The sequence below is a fragment of the Stegodyphus dumicola genome, chromosome X2 (genome assembly GCF_044657685.1).
Source record: "Stegodyphus dumicola isolate Sdum_Otavi_A_Nest chromosome X2, ASM4465768v1".
Lineage (NCBI taxonomy): Eukaryota > Metazoa > Arthropoda > Arachnida > Araneae > Eresidae > Stegodyphus > Stegodyphus dumicola.
In genome coordinates, this window is record NC_140781.1 from 165,263,084 (window position 1) to 165,282,017 (window position 18,934).

Sequence of the window (18,934 nt, forward strand, 5' to 3'; positions counted from 1 at the left end):
TCCTCAGTCGAGACAAAGATCTGCTTGTATAAATTGGTGGTACGTTTAGGGTGTAATTAATATGTAGTAAACTTTTAACAGATGCTTTTGTAAGGCATTGCCATCGCTACCAAACTCTATTTAACAATGTTAAACTGTCTGAATGCGTCCGTTGCATATTGTTGCTCGATTTTTACAGACATTATACGAGATATGATACTTGCAAGATGTTACTAAGCGAGGCTGCAATGTTTGGCTTCATCCCCAGCATAATGCAGAGTTTTAATTAAATAATAAACTTCCCTTCGCAGACTAGTGTTGTTCTATCAAACCTTTGTTTAGTGAAACCAAAGCAAATGAGTAGCTGGCAAACTTGGTCTCTAACACAGCTCTGTTTTGCACTGACGGTACTTGAAGTTAGAAGACCATTGATATTAACAGAGTTTCGGTTTTGTACAAAATAAATGTTCATGGTGTTCTTCCGAAGCAGCCAGAACGTTTTTAGCGATTCAACAATATTTTCTTTATTTGTATGTTCTGTAAACACCTCTTATAATTACGTTTACGTAATAAGTATAATTACTTTTCCATATAATAGAAAATAATCTTTTAGAATTGCGTTCTGATATTTTGTGGTATATTACTGCGCAGTCGGCATAAAATTAGCAATTGCAACATAATTAAAAGTCAGTCAAAAGTACAGAAATAACCAAAGAAAATAATATTTTTGAAATTAAACTTTAATTGCTGTCATTAAACATGTCAGCTTTAAATAGATGTATGCTGAAGTTTTTGCTGTCCTAGTACTTCTACTATAAGTCGATTTTATTTAATGGTTTATCATGTACGTGCTGATAGATGTTACGTGATTCGCTTAATAACGCAATTTTCAAGAAAGAGTAAATTTGGCTCTTTTATTATTATGGAAACAGTTTAAAAAATTGTATTATTTCCTAAAAAAACTTATTTCTTTGTTTATTTTCCTAGGTTGGCCCCGGAAAAAATGAAAAGCCCATCAGATCAGTAGCCCGACTTACTGTTTTAGGTGAGTTTTATTAATAACGTTTTGATTGTTAGCTACTTAAGGACCTTAAATAAAGTATCCTAGCTTCAGTATTAATCTAATCTATGTCACTTTTCACAGCATCGTCATTAATTAAATAATAGAGTTATTTTCATCATAAAAAGGTTCAGGAAATTTTGCAAGTAAACGAATTACATTTGTCGCAATTATATTACTGTCGTTACATAAGCATAGTATGAGATCAAATTTTAATCTTACATTTATGAAAAGGTAAAGAGATATTTCGCAGGGTGATATGCTTCTAAAAAGTATATTTGAAGTTGAATATATGGTACTCCAGAGGCTAAGAGAACTATGCTAATCTTGGATCAGATCTATACCTGAAATCAATTAATGCTGCATTACAAAACAAAAACTACACAATAGTTTGTAGAAGCAGTATAATATTACCATTAGGCTTGCGAAACATGAATAAATCCGCCAGACATTCGAAAAGACATCAAATAACTATTGAAAAGTTAAAATATAAGATTAGTTCTTTGTTCTAACATTTTAACTAAAATTTTCGTTGCAATTTAATTGTTGTATCTTCTATTCACGTTTGCTGACAATTATTCGCTTTTATTACCTTATTATCTTTTTTATATAATATGATAAGACATTTTCTCCCTCCTTCTTTCATGATTTCTTGATGTGTTACAGTGTTTCTTAAAACTTTTTTCAGTCTCGACCCCTTTTTATCACTGAGATTTTTTCTCGACCACTAGGACCCCATAATACTTACAAAAATTTTGTGGGACCCCATAAGTATTGTGCAAATCCGATACATGCGTGAATGAAATTGTCAATTTTTCACTTGTACTGTAATATACTATTGCAGTTTTAGGTCATTAACTTTAATGTCTAATTTTAAGACATAGAACAATGTGAAAAGTTTAAATAACTAAAAGACGAAATGACAGCTTCACGTGCAAAGCAAGTAAAATGAACGTTTATATTGTAAAAAGAATGCTTTAAAATGTTTTCGTTTTTTTCTTTGCCTGTACTGTATTATCTTTATCTGTTTTCAGATATATTGTGTAAAAATATTTGGTAGTTGTAAAATTATTATAATAAGAAATATCAAATCTGCTAAAATTTTTGGCGACCCCCAAGGGGTCGCGACACACAGTTAAAGAAACCCTGATGTATTAGGAAGTATACTCGACGCGCATTCGAGAGATCCAGGGTTCGAGTGCCGGCGAGGGCGTTGGACATTTTTCACGTCTCCTGCTTCAACAACAACAACAACAACAACAATAATAATAATAATAATAATAATAATAATAATAATAATAATAATTTTACAAGTGGTGCCCAAACACGAAGGGGAAGGGCATTGTGGATTTCTTTAGCTTCCCCACTTCGAAAAATTATAAAATGACTCAAAACTGGTGCCCGAAGTAAAGGTTTGGAGACTGAATCTCCTAATCCAAGTGGCCTTCTAAAAAGGGGAGTATATAAGGTATTTTCTACCTCCTTTCGTGGGGAAAGTGTAAGCATGCTCGACGTGTATTCGAGAGGTCCAGGGTTCGAGTCCCTGTGAGGGCAATGCACATATTTCTCACCTCTCCTCTAAGAAAAACGTGATGACTGCATTTATTTTTTTCAGTATTTACTTTACTATACAGATATACTTTGAATTTGTGTTCAGGAGTATATATATGTATATTAAAAGGCGTGACATTTTTAACGAGTGTTAAATGTATATATATATATATATATATATATATACACATTCAACCCTCGTTAAAAATGTCACACCTTTTAAATCTCGGTTCTGCAAAGTTCAGATCAGTTGAACAGGAAAATATCGATAAAAAAAATCTGATAAGCTGTTTAGAGACAAAATAAGTTAATATTTTCACTTTGGATTTAGAGATTGTTTCAACCTCAGTACCGCAGCTGTCCAGCGGTATAGTCGCTGAACACTAGTAGTTTGGTCCGGGGTTCTAATCCCGACGAACGGGCTGGCTGCATGGGTGTTATTGTGGTTTCTCCAATAAGCCAGTTTCACTTAGAACATCCTCCCCAAAACAATCTCTCCTCTTAGGCAGTTAGCCCTAGAGTTCTTTGCCGTAGTTAAAATAAACCAACCCATACATTTGCATACCAAACCCATACCTTACAGTACATTCTCAGTCTCCCTCTCTTCTCCCACCCATTCGCACAGTAACTGGACACCAATGTGTGCCCTCGGCATTTGTAGGAAAACACACAGATGGGCCCACATGTTTTGCTGGAACTTTCGTGAGTTATACCTGGTTTTCCAAAGTCTGACGCGGAAACTTGAATACTCGTATCTTTCAGTAGAAAGCCAGCAAAGAGTAAAATTTTAAAATTTTTGCAGAAAAAGAGAATTATCAAGGGCTTTGAAAATTCATATCTGTTAAAAGCTACATTTGACTTATTTGTTTTCAAAAGTTTGTGGAATTCCTCGAACAACGTTCAGTGACATTTTTTCATCAAAAGATGTCATAGATTGCGATAATAACAATAAAAAAGACAATGAAGGTCTTTTTATGAAGACATAAAGAAAGTTCTGATCACCTGGATAAAATATGCCAGGATACAAAATGTGTCGATTTCGACTTTAATTTTAAATAAAAATTCTTCAAAATACTGCTGAACTTGCAGAAGAAAAATTTGAAGCTATTAATAGATGAGATAAGGCATGACTTATCGTGCAAAGAAATCAAAGAAACATCTGACATTAATTCAGGGGTTGTTCTGGAATGGAAAACCAGAGTGATAAAAGTAGTATGAGAACATTATGGACCAAGTGACATTTTTAATGTAGATGATTGCGGATTGGTTTACAGAATTTTGCCCGACAAAACGCTTTCTTTCAAAAAGGAAAATTGCATTGGGAGAAAAAGTGTAAGAAAAGATTGATTGTTTTGCTGGGATCAAATGAGCTGGAATTTGCTGGGATCCAATGCCAATGAGCTATGACACCAGCTCCAAAGTTTGGAAACTCTAAAGCTTCGCAGCTATGGAAAACGACAATGAAGAAATTAGACGCAAGAATCTCGCAGAAAGGTAGAAAAACAGTTATTTGCTTTAAATGCACAGCTCATACCAGAGCAAAACGTTTAGAAATCATAAAAATGGTCTATTTACGACCAGATGAGACTAGTGTATTGCAACCTGTGATCCAGAGGATTGTTTATAATTTTAAATTAAATTATAGGAAACTTCTTATGAATGATTTTAAAACTGCCTTTGATGACAAATCGTCCTTTTCCGTTACTTAATAGCTTTGTAAGGATCCTAAGTTTTACTAACGTTTATTTTATTTTAAATCTTTACTATCACTTCTTATTTTCTACTTCCGGCCAGAATTAAAAGCTTTAACTTATTTATGCAAATTTGTCTTGCGAACGTCAAGTACTTAAGTTGTGGCTTTTTGCCAAACAAGATAGAGGAAGGAGTTATTAGAAGCAGGCCGCTTGCCATAGTAGTTTTACTCGGTTGCTGGTTGGCTTCAAGGCCAGAGGTTTAGTCCTTTTGATAAGTTCAAACAACGTTCAGTGACATTTTTTCATCAAAAGATGTCATAGATTGCGATAATAACAATAAAAAAGACAATGAATGTCTTTTTATGAAGACATAAAGAAAGTTCTGATCACCTGGATAAAATATGCCAGGATACAAAATGTGTCGATTTCGACTTTAATTTTAAATTAGTTTAGCAGCTCTCTGTACTACATACGGATTTTTGTTAAATAACGGCCAATCTTAATGTTAGGCACTTGTATATTAATCCAAAGTTAGTTTTAGTTAGAGTTTTTAGATAGTATTTTTATATTCTTACGTTCAGACCACAAGTGGTTGGTCTCTGTATTCCGAAGTTCCGGAAATCGCTGTAAAGATAGAAAAATAAAGGGTTTTGTATACCCTTCCTGTGTGTATTGTCTACTTCACAATTTATTGAACATAGCTTGAGTAAGCTCCCTGTTCCGAGTCAGGACAGTTCATGTTTCCAAAGCAAGTAAAGAGGAATACAAGTCCTGATAGCTTGAAGCGATTTTCTACGCAGCCAAAAGCTGAAACATGATTTCTTCTAAAATTATTGCCAATTGCTTCATGTTTCAAAATAAATTCTTCAGAAGCCAATCCTAAAGAGAAGGAAAGTGGAGATAATATCCCTTTATCGAATTTAGACTATGAACTAAAAAAACGAGATTTAGAATTCGATTTCAATGAATATGTATCTATGGGCAGTGAAGTAGTCGAAACCTCTGGAGAAATTTCAGTGCTGAATATTTTAGAAATAGTATTTGCGTGTATGTAGTATATGAGTGCATTTAATAATAATCAGAAACAATAAGTGTACATATGGCCTATTTCGTTTCTAGAACGTTCAGCCTCGGTTAAAATAATAAAAAAAAAACATTCGTTAGCTCGCATTTATCGTCACCTCATTTATAACCTCACCTTTGACTGGTGCCTTAAAATTCCGTATTTTTCACCATTTATTACTTTAATTTGTTTCTGTAACACATTACGACATTAGAGCTTTTTAATGACAAGAGGAATTTTAAACTGCTCTAACAAACCCGACTTGTAATCAATCCTACCATTGAAATCTAAGTCTTCTTAATTTAAAACCTTTTACCTAAATTTTCGGCGAAAACTATTTCCGTAAAAAACGAAACTTTCAGCATGCATCAAGGTTTTTGGATTGAGTAATTTATTTAAGGACACAGTTCTTAACAAGTGTATTTTAAATCTGTTGCTGTCATATACTCGCACTAATTGGTTAATTCCAGAATCGCAAGCAGTTCTTTCGTAAAATTAGATCTGAAAATCCAGTTATTAATGCTTAGAAGAAACGTTTGTATCCGAAAGTGATCGAATTAGTAATGGTTAACTTTCAGTAGCTATTTCACTATTTAGTGACATTTGAAAACAAGATTTAATGATTCGTTGTTGTTTTTTTGTTTGCAATAATTGTCATCACAAAGTAACTGTTAATAATATATGATAAGAAAATTAAGCATTGCATTAAATTATGGATGGCCTCCTGCGTTGGATTCCTCCTTATTTATTAAGAAGAAGAACGCAAATATAGGACTGTTAAGTCGATATGAATAATGAAATTATCTTTTTATCTAAAATAACTCTTTTAATAGTTGTGGCTTAAGTGTCCTAAGACTATAATCATATATAACAACATCATCTTTCTCTAGAATTTTAGAGGATTTAAATTTACGTCCTATGTGTTGGTTTTCCGAAATACTTTTACAATGTCTGTTATATATTTTAACACATTTATCAGTTCCAGCTTTGTATGATTTTGTATTAACTTGTCAAACTAGAGAGAAGTTCGATAAGCATTACAATCCTGGAAATATGGAAATCAAAGGCGAATCACTGTTGCGACTTCTTGAAAAAAATGAATCAAGCCAATATGAAGTATTGAGCTGTTTCGTGTTGAATATTTTAATAGCCCTAAGCAAATTCTAAGCAGAAACGAGAATTCATTATTTGCAAAGCAGAACGTATAAAGAGTTTCTAATTTTACGAGAGCAATAAAAAGTGTTTATTTTCTTTCCAAACTGCAATGATCTAATTCCCTTTGGATGAGAAAATTCAGTTAGCTGTTAATATTTGATTTTGCTTTAATTCTTATTCCTTCGTGTATGACAGAACATAATACCATCGCATTTCCTTTTCTGATTATTTTAAAACAATTTCCCAAAGCAAATATTACAAATCATTTGCTTCCGTTTATTAATTATTTCTTGGGCTTAATTTCTAAGACTGAAACTATAAATTCATGGGAATTAAAACGGACAAAATTTATTTTTCATGCGATTCATTAGAAAATATGTAATAAATGTGTTTAAGTAGAAAGCTAATAAAGACAAACATACTTTACTCCTTTTTTAAAGCTTTTTTACATACGGTTCAATAAAACTAAGTTTATTTAATATTCTTGATGTATATTTTTCTGTACTATGACACACGACTTTATATTGTAGGGTTTATATTTATTTTAACTAACATTTATTTTAAGTTTAAGCTATCTTTCCTGTCAAGCCTTTATTTTCCCCTAGAATTGCCAATGCCAGAGTATGTAAATTTTAGTAGAACGCGCAGACTATTCAAATTTTAGCAGAAGTAAATTGAGTTAAATAGAAGGGAAACGAGATTGTAAGTGTGCTTCTTGAATCGCGAGCGTGAAGGTTCCTAGGTAGAAATTTAAGAACCGCGCGTTTCGGCCTGTGTGCCTATTTCGGCAGTTCGTTGAATCTTTCAACTTCTTAAACAGTAAGTTTGCTGACTCTCAGCTGTATCTTAGAACGCGGTTAAGTCAGTTACGATTATAGAGCCTCGTAGGTAGTGATTTCGTTATTTATTCATCCTGTCATTTATTTTTAGTTGTACTTTTCTATTTTGTTAAACCGCCGGGTCGGCGTAGTTTGTGAGCGTCAAGTGAACGCAGCTGTATTTCTAAAGTGGAATAAAAAGATGATTTAAACCCTTCTAACGAGTTTGTGTAATTTCCAGTTCATAGCAGTCACTACTACTGTTGCTGACAAGTTGGGGCCACGCAACATTATAATATAAATCTTAATTTCATGCACACTGCGGGGGGGACATAATAAAATCTGAAAGGTTTCAGATTTGAATTACGTCCAAAGGGGACGTTTTCTAACATTTTGTGTGTTACCTTTATTTATTAAATATCATGCTCTTCGCAATTAAACCATAAAATTCAGTCCAAGAGCAATATCGCAAAATAATTTTAGAATGAGCATATCTTTAGAATTTCCGGATACGCAGTCTAGCGCGCTGGAGATTTTTTTTTTTTTTTTTTTTTTTTTTTTTGTACAACGTTGTCTCTGCTCGCTTTAAAAATCCTTGAGTTTGTTAATCGAAAATTCGTTAAAGTTTCACAAAATATGAAATCGGTAATAAAAAAATTCCAAATTTTAAATTTGGGCTTGCGGATGCCTATATTCGCAGGAGGATTACGTTATTCAAAATTTGATGGCTCTAGATACCGTTTTTTTTCTTTTTACCACAATGCGAGAAACATACATACATTTATGCAGATTCTTCATTATTTAATTTCTTTAAATATAATACAGGGCGATAATATTTGATGGCAAAAATTTGAAAAGGGAAACAACGCTTGTTAAATGAATGAAAGCAAATTGCCAAAACGAAATTAATAGTCCTTCTGGGAAAATTGCCCCTTTGGAATAAAAAAAAAGGGACAGTTCTATATCTCCCGTTCTACTGGGCCGCTTGATGAAATTTGAATTACGTTGTGTCAACGGAGCGACTTGGTATATATATTAGATTTTTATATAACAATGCTCTAACACAGGTATTTTGACGCAAAATTGGCATCTTTCTTAAATGCCATGCCCATATTTTTCCATATTTCGATTTTAGAACTCATATTACGCCTAAATATAAAATTTTGTAAAATTTGGTGCAAAATTTACGTAGAAATTCAATAATTTATCTTGGTACCTTTTTTTCAGTTTGCGCAAAGAATAATTCACTAGGCAATCTTCTTAATATATAGGAACCTATTTTGCTTTCCCTTTTTACATTGCGCATGACCGGAAAAAAATTTACTTCGTTCCTACTTTTTAAATATTTTTTACAAAGTGCCTAAACCACATAAAATGTTATTATTGCTTTCAACAAATTTCAAAACGCGTCAATATATAAATTCACTTATATCGTCGGAAATTTTGAATAAAAACCCCTATTTTTTGCAGGTATGTTTAGACATACATCTACTTTAAGATAATGGTAAAATTTTATAGATTATAATTAAAAATGGTTTTCGAAAAATTTATAAAAATTATTTTAAATTGCATATTTAAAAAATAAATCATAAAAATAGGCGAATTTTTTTGGAATGAACCTAAATTTCGAAATATGAAAGGAAGAATCAAATAAGTTTAAAAAATAGATATTAATAACTATATACATCAAATTCAATTTGATATTGAGGAACTAGAATTTTGATAGCTAATTGTTTCAAAACTACTCATGCTATTTTTGTAAAACTTGGCAGTTTGGCATAATTTGAGTCGTAGAATCGAAATATGGAAAAAGTGGCATATAATTTCAGAAAAAGTCAGATTTGTGTCAATGTACTATATTAGAAAAATGCTATATATAAATCTAATACATATCCTAAGTCACGCTTTCGAGACATAAAAAAACGCAAGTTGAATTTCGTCAATCGGCCCAGTAAAACGGGAGATATAGAATTATCTCCCCTCAATTTTTTTTCGCAGTGTACATAAACAGGCCCTTAAAAATATTCATTTTTTTCATGGTAGAAATTAATCATTTATTTGTTTATTACTGCCGGTATGAACATAATGTTTTATTTTCTGTTACTGTTTATCATTATTATACTTTTTTAATAATTATTATTAAACGTTATTTTGCTTTTCGATATCTGATTTTCTAGCACTCAAAAGTGAATTAGTAATAGTTATTCAGTTTCTTTAATTTTTTTATCAGAAGTGGTATGTATTTCTTTATTTTCACAAATGATATTAAAATAGAATTTGCCAAGTATTTGAACTATTCCAGAGGACATATAGTAAAGGAGATATCAATATATACTATATTTCAAAGGATTCTGGGTGCTAGCATTTATTATTTCATCACAGAAACATTCCTAACCCATTTCTAAATTTGATTTATCCTTATCAATTTTGATTAATATTTGTCTGTACGCAGTCACCCAAATTTACATCTAGAATATCGTCTTACCATTTGTTCATTATTGGTAATGACTCAATTATTTGTTATAAAGCAAACGTCTTCAATCAAGATTTCGAGGAATAATTAGAAATAATGATTTTTTTTTATTTATATAAGGTGAAAGCTTTCCATTTTCTAACTGGAGAGGTGTATCTCATGTCTTAATGTTAAACATGCATTTTCAACCAGAAAATTAAATTTAAATAATGTATGAAACATTTATCACTAATTTTGCATTTATTCTTATTAAGTTCCAGTTAGCAGTAAAATATATTTTTCCATATAAAGTTATTAAATCTCAGATGATTTTATATTCCTCAGGTGATTCATACATAAAATACCATCCTCAGCTGCAAAAGCGCAATTGCGCTTTTGCAGATGAGGTTCGGTAAAACCATCGAAACTAGTCCTGTGAAAATTTGAAAATATAACGCTGATTTTTGTTGTTTGACTTCTGAATTAGTAACAGTCGTTTTGTAAATACATCTTTTTTGATCGTGTTGGAGAATTAATTTGGCTTTTCAAAATTATTAATTTGATTCTAAATTTTATAAATAAGTTTTTCGCGATTAAAAAAGAATTCCTTGAAACATACGAAAGAGACGAAACGCGATCATACCCAAAATTATTGCAGAATTTTTTGGGGAGGACTAGTTCCACCTGGCAAGTAAGCACCCTTCCGAGAAGCCAACGATAATTAACATACTTTCTAATATACTGAAGTATTCTTATTTTTATGTATTTAGTATTCGTTTTTTTATTAAAAAATGTGCGTTTTTGATACATACCAATACCAATATTAAACCACTAAGTTTATCACAAGTTTTTAATAGTTTTTTTCACAATCACTTAAAGAACTAACATTTCCTACTTTCAATTTGCAATAATTTTTCATATCTTTCTTAGGAAATAAACATAAATAGAAAATTAGTAATTAAACTTATTTATATGCAGTATCAATTTGAATCGTTAGAATTTTTTTAAATCAAATTAGAAACATTTTTATGTTAAGAACTTATATTTTATAAGTGTAAGCATTTTTCCAAAATGAAACAGTAATTTTAAAGGAAATATTCAGCAAGTATCATTTCGTTAAATTACTGAGGAACATGCAAGAAACTGAAGTGATTACGAACTTCAATAGGAATAATAAAATAACAAATGATTATATCAAAGAAGGGGAAACATCAAGACATTTTATTATGCTAGCTTCTCCCAAAAATGGAAGCTCTCTAAAAACGAAAACTACCCTCTAGAGACTAAAAACATGGGTGAAAGTAAATCCCTGTAGAATCGAATTAGCTCAAAAAAATTAGTGGTCAAAAAAGCTTTAATGATAAATTCTAGAGTCTTTACACTCCTTCAACTCGGATTTTCTTCAGTTCGCTTTCGTTTATTTCTTCTTAGATATTGTAACTATTGTAACGTTTTCCTCTTTCGCGTTGATCCAGTTTTAAAAAAGTCTCTCCTATATATGGATTTCTCAACGGAAGTGCTCTAGGGCTTCTCATACTTATAATATAAAAAGATTACCCACGCTCCATCTATACGTTTCATTTCATCTGTTATTTCACACTTTTTAATTTCAAGCTTAAGAACACTATGATGTGTCATAAACACTAGATATCTAGGCCCCGACTTGTGTCATTTTTTTCGGTACACTGTCTTCTTTCTTGCTACTTTAGTGTCCTAAACGTAAATATGATCTTTCATTCTATTAGATAGTCTAGATTCAATTTACTGGATAGAAGATGCTAAGGAACACCTAAGAAGCGCGCTAATGTAGTAAATTATATTATTAGCTATACTGTCTTGCCTTTTTTATAAGGTTTTAAAAGCTCAACCGATATTTTCAGTGTTAGTAATGCTTTCCCTTTCAAAACAGAAACTTTTAATGAGTAAGATGAAAAAATTACTGAGCACTAGTAAATCAATCCTGCGGTTTTTAATTGGTGGGATTTTTCTAGATGTTTAACAAGATTTAACATGAACGACAGCCATTTGCATCAAATTCCTTTCACGCAAAAGAATGCCTGATTCAATAAAATAGCCTTGGCATAATTTACATTAACTGAAGTTATGCAAATTCTCGAAGCCACTTGCCGGGCATACAGAATAGCGAATATAGCATCTTGACCTCCTGCCTAATATTGTGTTCCTTCAGGGATTAATTTATGGAATCTGGAGCACTGCCTTCGGCGTCAGTTGATGGAATACCTTAATCATGATTATCACAATGTGTCTTATAATGCAATTCGAATCTACGAAAATGGTTCTGTTTTAGGCGCACTTACATTGCTTTATGTAACCTTCTTATCTTCTGATTTATATGCCAGTATTATCATTATTTACAAATAATGAGATTTAGAAGATCAAACTATTATATTCAAAGAAACTCTTAAATATATCGTAGAAATGGTACAGAACGCTTTTCGAAAAATGCATGCATATTTACTTCTCTTAGATGGTATCCTAAAACAATTTTTTGTGTATGATAATTAGTTAAGCTTCTTTATCTTAACTACAGCAAATGTTATCCAACAAATAAACAATTCAGATGTGGAATTCTTTTTATCAGACGAATGACGAATTTCCTATGATTCCCATTAACTGATGAATAATTCTTAAAACTTATATTTAACGGATTTCTTAAGTTTATGAATCTAGAGGAAGAATTTCAGGTATTAAAGTTATAATATAAATCAGTGTAAGTGTTTGAATGCTACGCCGTTCAAATATGATTCATTAATTGCAATTATCATCACAGTGGAATAATTTATAAATCGAAATAATTATTCAGACTGTTTTTGAAGCACTCTCCACTTCATCACTAATTTACCTCATTTTGTTCAAAATTAGTAAGATGTTATCAAGAACACAAAAGCTATCAAAATTTTCTGCATGCTTTCTAACGTTTGCAGTATTTTAAACTTTAACACCAGTGTTTCACAATCTAAAATGTATTCCTTATTAATAATCAGATGCGGTCTGGTCTTTACTTGTCAGTTTTATTATAGCTTTTGTATATAGACAGAAAATCATTAAATCATTTCCTTCTTCGTCACATATTTTGCAGATATAACCATTTGAGTACATTTATTACGTTCGCTACATTAACGAAGTTTATAGAATTTATTTACTTAGCCGTTTATAGACTTTACAGGAATTGTTCAAATTTCCTCCCGTTGGCAAGTCCAACCCCCAAAATGATAATGAAATAATGCTTTATTTGCAAAACTGCGCATCTAGACTTTCATCCATAAGCCGTTTTTACATTGCGTAATGTACAGATGGAAGATGCTAACAAATAGTTTTTATAATTGTGTTAAATTTTGAATTTCTCATTACATACATCTTTGAAAAAATACTACATTTTGTTATTTAAAAAAATTCAAATTTTTAAACGTTTTCTCAAACTTATAATTATTTTCATGGCGGTAATAAAATCATTGTTTGTTGGCAAAATGCATTAAAATAATACATAGGGATTATCAGTGTATCACTTGTATGAGATGTGTGTTGTAACTCTTAAGTAATGAAAAGAAATAAAGAATCGCTACACATATTAAAAGGGAAGAAAGCATAAAACTGCTACGAAAATAATTTTTATTAATTTCGTTGTAAATGCATTCAGGAATTTTTTATAATAAATTAGAATTTAGGAATACAGGTTATAAAGTATTTCTCCGACCTTCCTAATGTGCTTTCGTAATGTAGTGGTTCTGCACGATGAGCCAGTATCCTGAGGTCCGTGGTTCGATTCCCGGCGAAGGCGTTGCTAATTTTTCATCTTGCCTGCTTCCAAAAAAAAAAAAAAAAATACCCTATGTCTCTTCAGTGGCGCCAGAACTAATAGGGTGTTGGATGATGATTCTCCTCACCCAGGATTTGGCGATTGGGTCCCCTAAAACACCACTCGCCCTTTTAAAAGGGGAAGTATATAAGCTATTTCTCCCGCCTTCCTTGCGTGCCTTTGTGGTGTAGTGTTTCTGCACGCTGGGCTGGTATCCAGAGGTCCGTGGTTCGATTCCCGACGAAGGCGATTGCTCCTTTTTCATCTTGCCTGCTTCCAAAAATACCTAATGTCTCTACAAGACTCTGAGAAACTTTAAATCAATTTAATATGAATTAATTTTCATTAATAAATATTTCTAATACTATACTGTTAAATTTAACGTAATTTTTTGTACATTATATTTGCATGCTATCTACAAAACGCTGCAAAATTCATATAATTTAATAAGTTATTGGATTAAAATATAATGTTAGCTTAATAAAATTCTAGTGTAAGATAAAATACAGGTAACAGTAGAAAAAGCAATAACTCATTTACTTTCTTAAAACACTGCTATAATTAGGACAGTTTGTGTTCTTTTTGGGAGTCAGTTTCTCTCGTTTTTAATTAAGCGTTCTCTTCAAAGCTTCATTAGTGTAATGTAGTGGAGGATATTTTATTCATTCTAAAAACATAAAATACTTTTCAGAAGGAATTGTTTCTGCTTTAGATTCCAGTTTTAAATAAATTGATGAAACAATTTTTAATATGAATAACTATGCAAAATTTAAAATATGCATAATTTTGTAGGTTTATCAGTTGTAATATTGCTTTGAGTCTTTGTGCCCATTCTTAAATAAATTCAACGCTTGAGGTTAAAGTTGCATAATGCAAATAGCCACATGACAAGAAATTAAAAAAAAAATATGAAGTATATTCGTGTTTTAAAATGAAAAAAATTTTCACTGCGACTACTATACTTTATAGTTTAGATAATAAACAAAGATAGCAAGTTTAAAAACCCTAAAAATGATGCATGGTGAACAATACACAAAAAGATCAGAAAAGAAGCAAACATTATAAACACAAAAATGTTCAGTGTATTTATTAAGAAGAAAATAAATCAAGTTCGTTGTCACAGATATCAAAATAAATTAACATCAGAAGTCATATCAAAGAATATCGTGGTTTGTAAAAACACAATTTACCACACAAGTAAGAACTGAAAAGTATATATATATATATGTAATGATATTTTTAAATCAATTGATTAAATTAAATTCTATTAATATTGCTTAATAATGTGTTGGCGATTCTCTACCTAAATTGCATCCCTGTTCCTAAATTTTGGCGAAATCCTTTCTTTAGTATAAAATATATTAACCTGTTGGCGCCCGCCAAATCGCCAAACTCATAAATCTGTCATATTACATAAAGTACTTAAGAACACTCCTGATGAGAAGATAGCGTCACCTCGTGATTTCAATTAATATCGCTGATTGGAGGAGCCTCGTGACGTACACATATATATAAATTGGGCTTCTGCTCAAGGTACGAAGAGAACGCTTGTGAGATGGATGCTAAAATAAACCTACCACTTTATATTCCAAAATTTGTCTCATTCCTGTTGCCCCGGCTGCACAAAACAAATAATGTATGAGAAATTACATTTCATATATATATATATATATATATATATATATATATACGATAAAAAATATAAAAGCAAACTTCTAAATTGGCCATAACCTCTTTTATGTTTCATTTAATTTGGGGACTTCATCTCTCTCTCTCAAGAATAGCGCCATACGTCTAAATTGCGTCATTTAAATTAATCATGCAATTTTACGTAACGCTTACTGCAGATGCCTCTTGACCAATCACAAAATTATAAACCGAAACTTAAAACTGAAACTCTTTGACTCCCTCCCTTCTTCCTCTGCATTACTACTGCAACACTCTTTCTCTTTCCGCTTAAGCTTTCATTCTGTTAAGACGCATCTGCAAACATCTATATTCGCTTCTGTCGCTATAGTATCAAACTTGTTCTGGAAATAGGCACGATTGGAGTGTCAAGTGAATTATGGCCACCAGTGTGAATTTAAATAAATATGGAGTTTAATCCGGCTCGACTACTTCTTCATTAGAATGGGTGGACGCTCCTAAGCTTCAAGTATCTACGCCATCAGTATTTCTACTTTTCCACGTCGTAGTGTTCCTACACCAGTAAAGTAAAAATTTAGAACATAAAGTAAGAAATTTAGAACTACTATTTCACAAAGACCAGATATTGAAACCCCTAATTAATAAATTTCAAATAATCATAAAAAATGCAACAATAAATTTAAAAGTTTTAAAACCAAACCACTACAATCAAGCAAAACCTCCCTTCAAAAATTATGAAATCCAAAGAAAAATGCACAAAATTAGAAGAGGAATTCAGTCAATCCCAATGTCACTTCATCGGGGGGGGAGGAAGTTTGGAAATCTCTTCTACCGAAATCCTTGCTTTTCTGATATATATATATATATATAGAATGATAATAAAAGGAGATAAAGCTGTAAAGATCATTTGAATTGTCTAATTCCAGATATTACATGTTAAACAAAGTTAAAACAACAAAATCTAAGTTAAAGCAATAAATTGCACGCAACAAAAACCTACATATTAAACAAGTATTCTTGTTTAATATGTAGGTTTTTTCGCGTGCAAGTTATCTCTTTCCCTCTATTATCTCTCTATTTATCTCTGTTTGCAAAAATTTCTGATAGTAATTGTTTCGTCACATATTGTAAATAATAAGTAGATAATTTTTTCTGGTAATTAAAGAAATGAATTAAAATATTGACTAGGTTCTTTGGCTTATTGAAACGCAATTATGGATAAATATTATTGTAAATAAAATCATGAGTAATGCATTTTAATTTTGAAAAAAATATTTTTTTTTTTCATTTCAATCACAAATTTAAAAGCAATAATGTGACTACTTAGAACGATAACAACTGTGAATTCCAATTTTTTAGTTCTGAGATTTTATAACTTCTAATAATGGTGTTTTATACTTCTGTTATAAAGTTTGTAAAAAGAATTTTAAAAAGTGCAGTCATCATATATTTAGTGATTATACGTGTATCTAAAAGAGAATTTTTTTCAATTTGATTTAAATCAATTAATTTGGCTTTTTTTAAAGAACAATATCAGTTTATAGACTGCAGTGACACTTAGTACATTTTAGTTTAGGCTTTTAACTGCTCGTAATTTAGTTATAGCCTTTGATGATGTTTGAAGATTTACGAACTATTTCCTTATTAAATTCCTGGTTTAGAAATTATCCATAAATGTTTCAAGAAAAGGTCTAAAAATACTTACTCACTTACGATCATAAGCAGCACTCATTTCTTGAATTTAACTCAAGTAATTGAGTTTAGAATAGGTCAACTTAAAATTCTTTTAAAAGTCTGAAATTTTAATGCTTTTAGTCAGACAATGCGTGTAACAAGAAAACTTAGTAACATCTAAACTTGGTTACCTTAAGAATCGTTTTACTTTCTAGTAAGAAGAAAAATAAGTACTGTATTCCAGAAAAATATTTGGGTATCTTATTTCAAAGGAAATATCTATTTGTACCGTTCTTGAATCCATCTGGAAGATTTTGTTTTGAGGGACGTTTGTATATACGGACAGAATAAAGGACTCATTTTTCCAAAACGAATTGCATAATGGTTTCAGATCGCCCGGTTCCTATTACTTATATTTGAGTACGTTTTGTACTCGTTAGGAAAAGATAAAATTTTAAGAAGTTTGACTCCCGTAGGACAAAAATTGACCGGGATATTTAATTTCAAAATTTGCGATTTTTGATGTCATTTTCAACTTTTCTTGAGGGATCAGGTAATTAAGTTCAGAGAATAATTCAGAGAAATTAGTTTAATTAAATGCTGTATGACTTAATAGGCTGTACAAAGAAATCGTGTGGTGTTTTCATCAGAGTTTTGCTATGTAAGTGATATATAAAGTAGTGCTTACCACAGTTATAAACTACTGTGAAAGAAGAGTTTTAAGGATACATTACATGAATATTTTTTTCTGTTTTTAAAGAATTAAGCCAATTAACTCGGCTATTGTAACGAACAACATTAACGAACAACATATAACTATTAATGTGTGTTATAACTGGGCCGGACACTGAAAAAGGAATTTATGTGATTCATATTGTCAGTTCGTATTGAGACTCATTAAATCACTTGAACATTAGCCCTAAGATCAGAGACTGAAATTAATATTCCTGAGCTTCAGACTTAACGAGAAAGGACCAAGTAATGCCTTTACTCCACTTTTGCTAAATTTCAAGTAACTTCCACCCGTATATTTACTGTATATTTTATACTGTAGTAAACAAACAGTTTTTTTCTACGAAGTCTGTACAACTGATATATAAAATGTCTTAAAAATGCATTAATATCTGAGTAAAGCTACAGAAGGAAGTGCATAAAGGAGACAAAACTTTAGAATATCCTTTATGAGATATTTATCTTCAGCACAGATATTCAACAAAAGCGAACGCTTCTCCATTTATACATGAACATGGTGTAAACATCTACACTGAGAGGAAAACAAGAACCTACTCTCTATCTCTCTGCTTGCCCAAACAGCGTGTGTGTTAAATTCTTCACCACTATCTATAAAACAGTGGATATTCTGAAATGTTTACACTATATTCAAGATGATAATAAATATGTCTCCAGTATTTTAAAGGAGAGAAGTGGTCTAAATGGTATGAGGATTTCAGATAGTGGAATAGTTCAGGTAGAAAAGACCAAGCTTAGACAATAAAATATGTGAAATTTGTTACTACTTAACTTCAAAACACAACATCTGCTTCCGGTGTAAATTGTCTGTATTTTCTCGTGTAAAACCATTTGATAAGTTCTTCATGATTTTATTTTTCTTTTAGTCATTTTTTCAATTATTTAAAAGGAATTAAGGTCATCAAAGTTGTAAAAATTGTTGATTTCTAAAAATTTTCAAAATTCATTTAATGATTTCATAAATATAAAGGAACACTTGCAGTAAATTTAGATAACATATACCAGAGTCAGATTTACGAAGCGTAATTTCAAAATATTTCACAAAATACTTCCAAACTACATTGCCAAGAAATGTTTTTGTCTCATAAAATTAGATTCTTTTCTGTACAAACTCTTGTACAAGAGCTAGGTTTGATTAAACTTTAATAGAACTTACGTAAAATTCATGTCTCAAAATTTCAAGCATATTTTTATATGTACCTTTCAGCCTCTTTGCATGTAGAAATCATCTTTCTTCATATTATCCAAAGCATGTAAGTAATTTATTCAAAACT

At 31.1% G+C, this 18,934-nt stretch overlaps 1 protein-coding gene across 3 annotated transcripts in view; it reads left to right on the plus strand.

Annotated features, from left to right (window-relative positions):
• Positions 1–18,934, plus strand: part of LOC118186316 (adhesion molecule nephrin-like) — a 1,043,604-nt gene that overhangs the window by 532,520 nt on the left and 492,150 nt on the right. For all 3 annotated transcript variants that reach the window (XM_085809008.1, XM_085809009.1, XM_085809010.1), the window contains exon 4: positions 967–1,024. In XM_085809008.1, the coding sequence (XP_085665134.1) occupies positions 967–1,024 (58 nt within the window). The remainder of the gene's footprint in view (positions 1–966; positions 1,025–18,934) is intronic.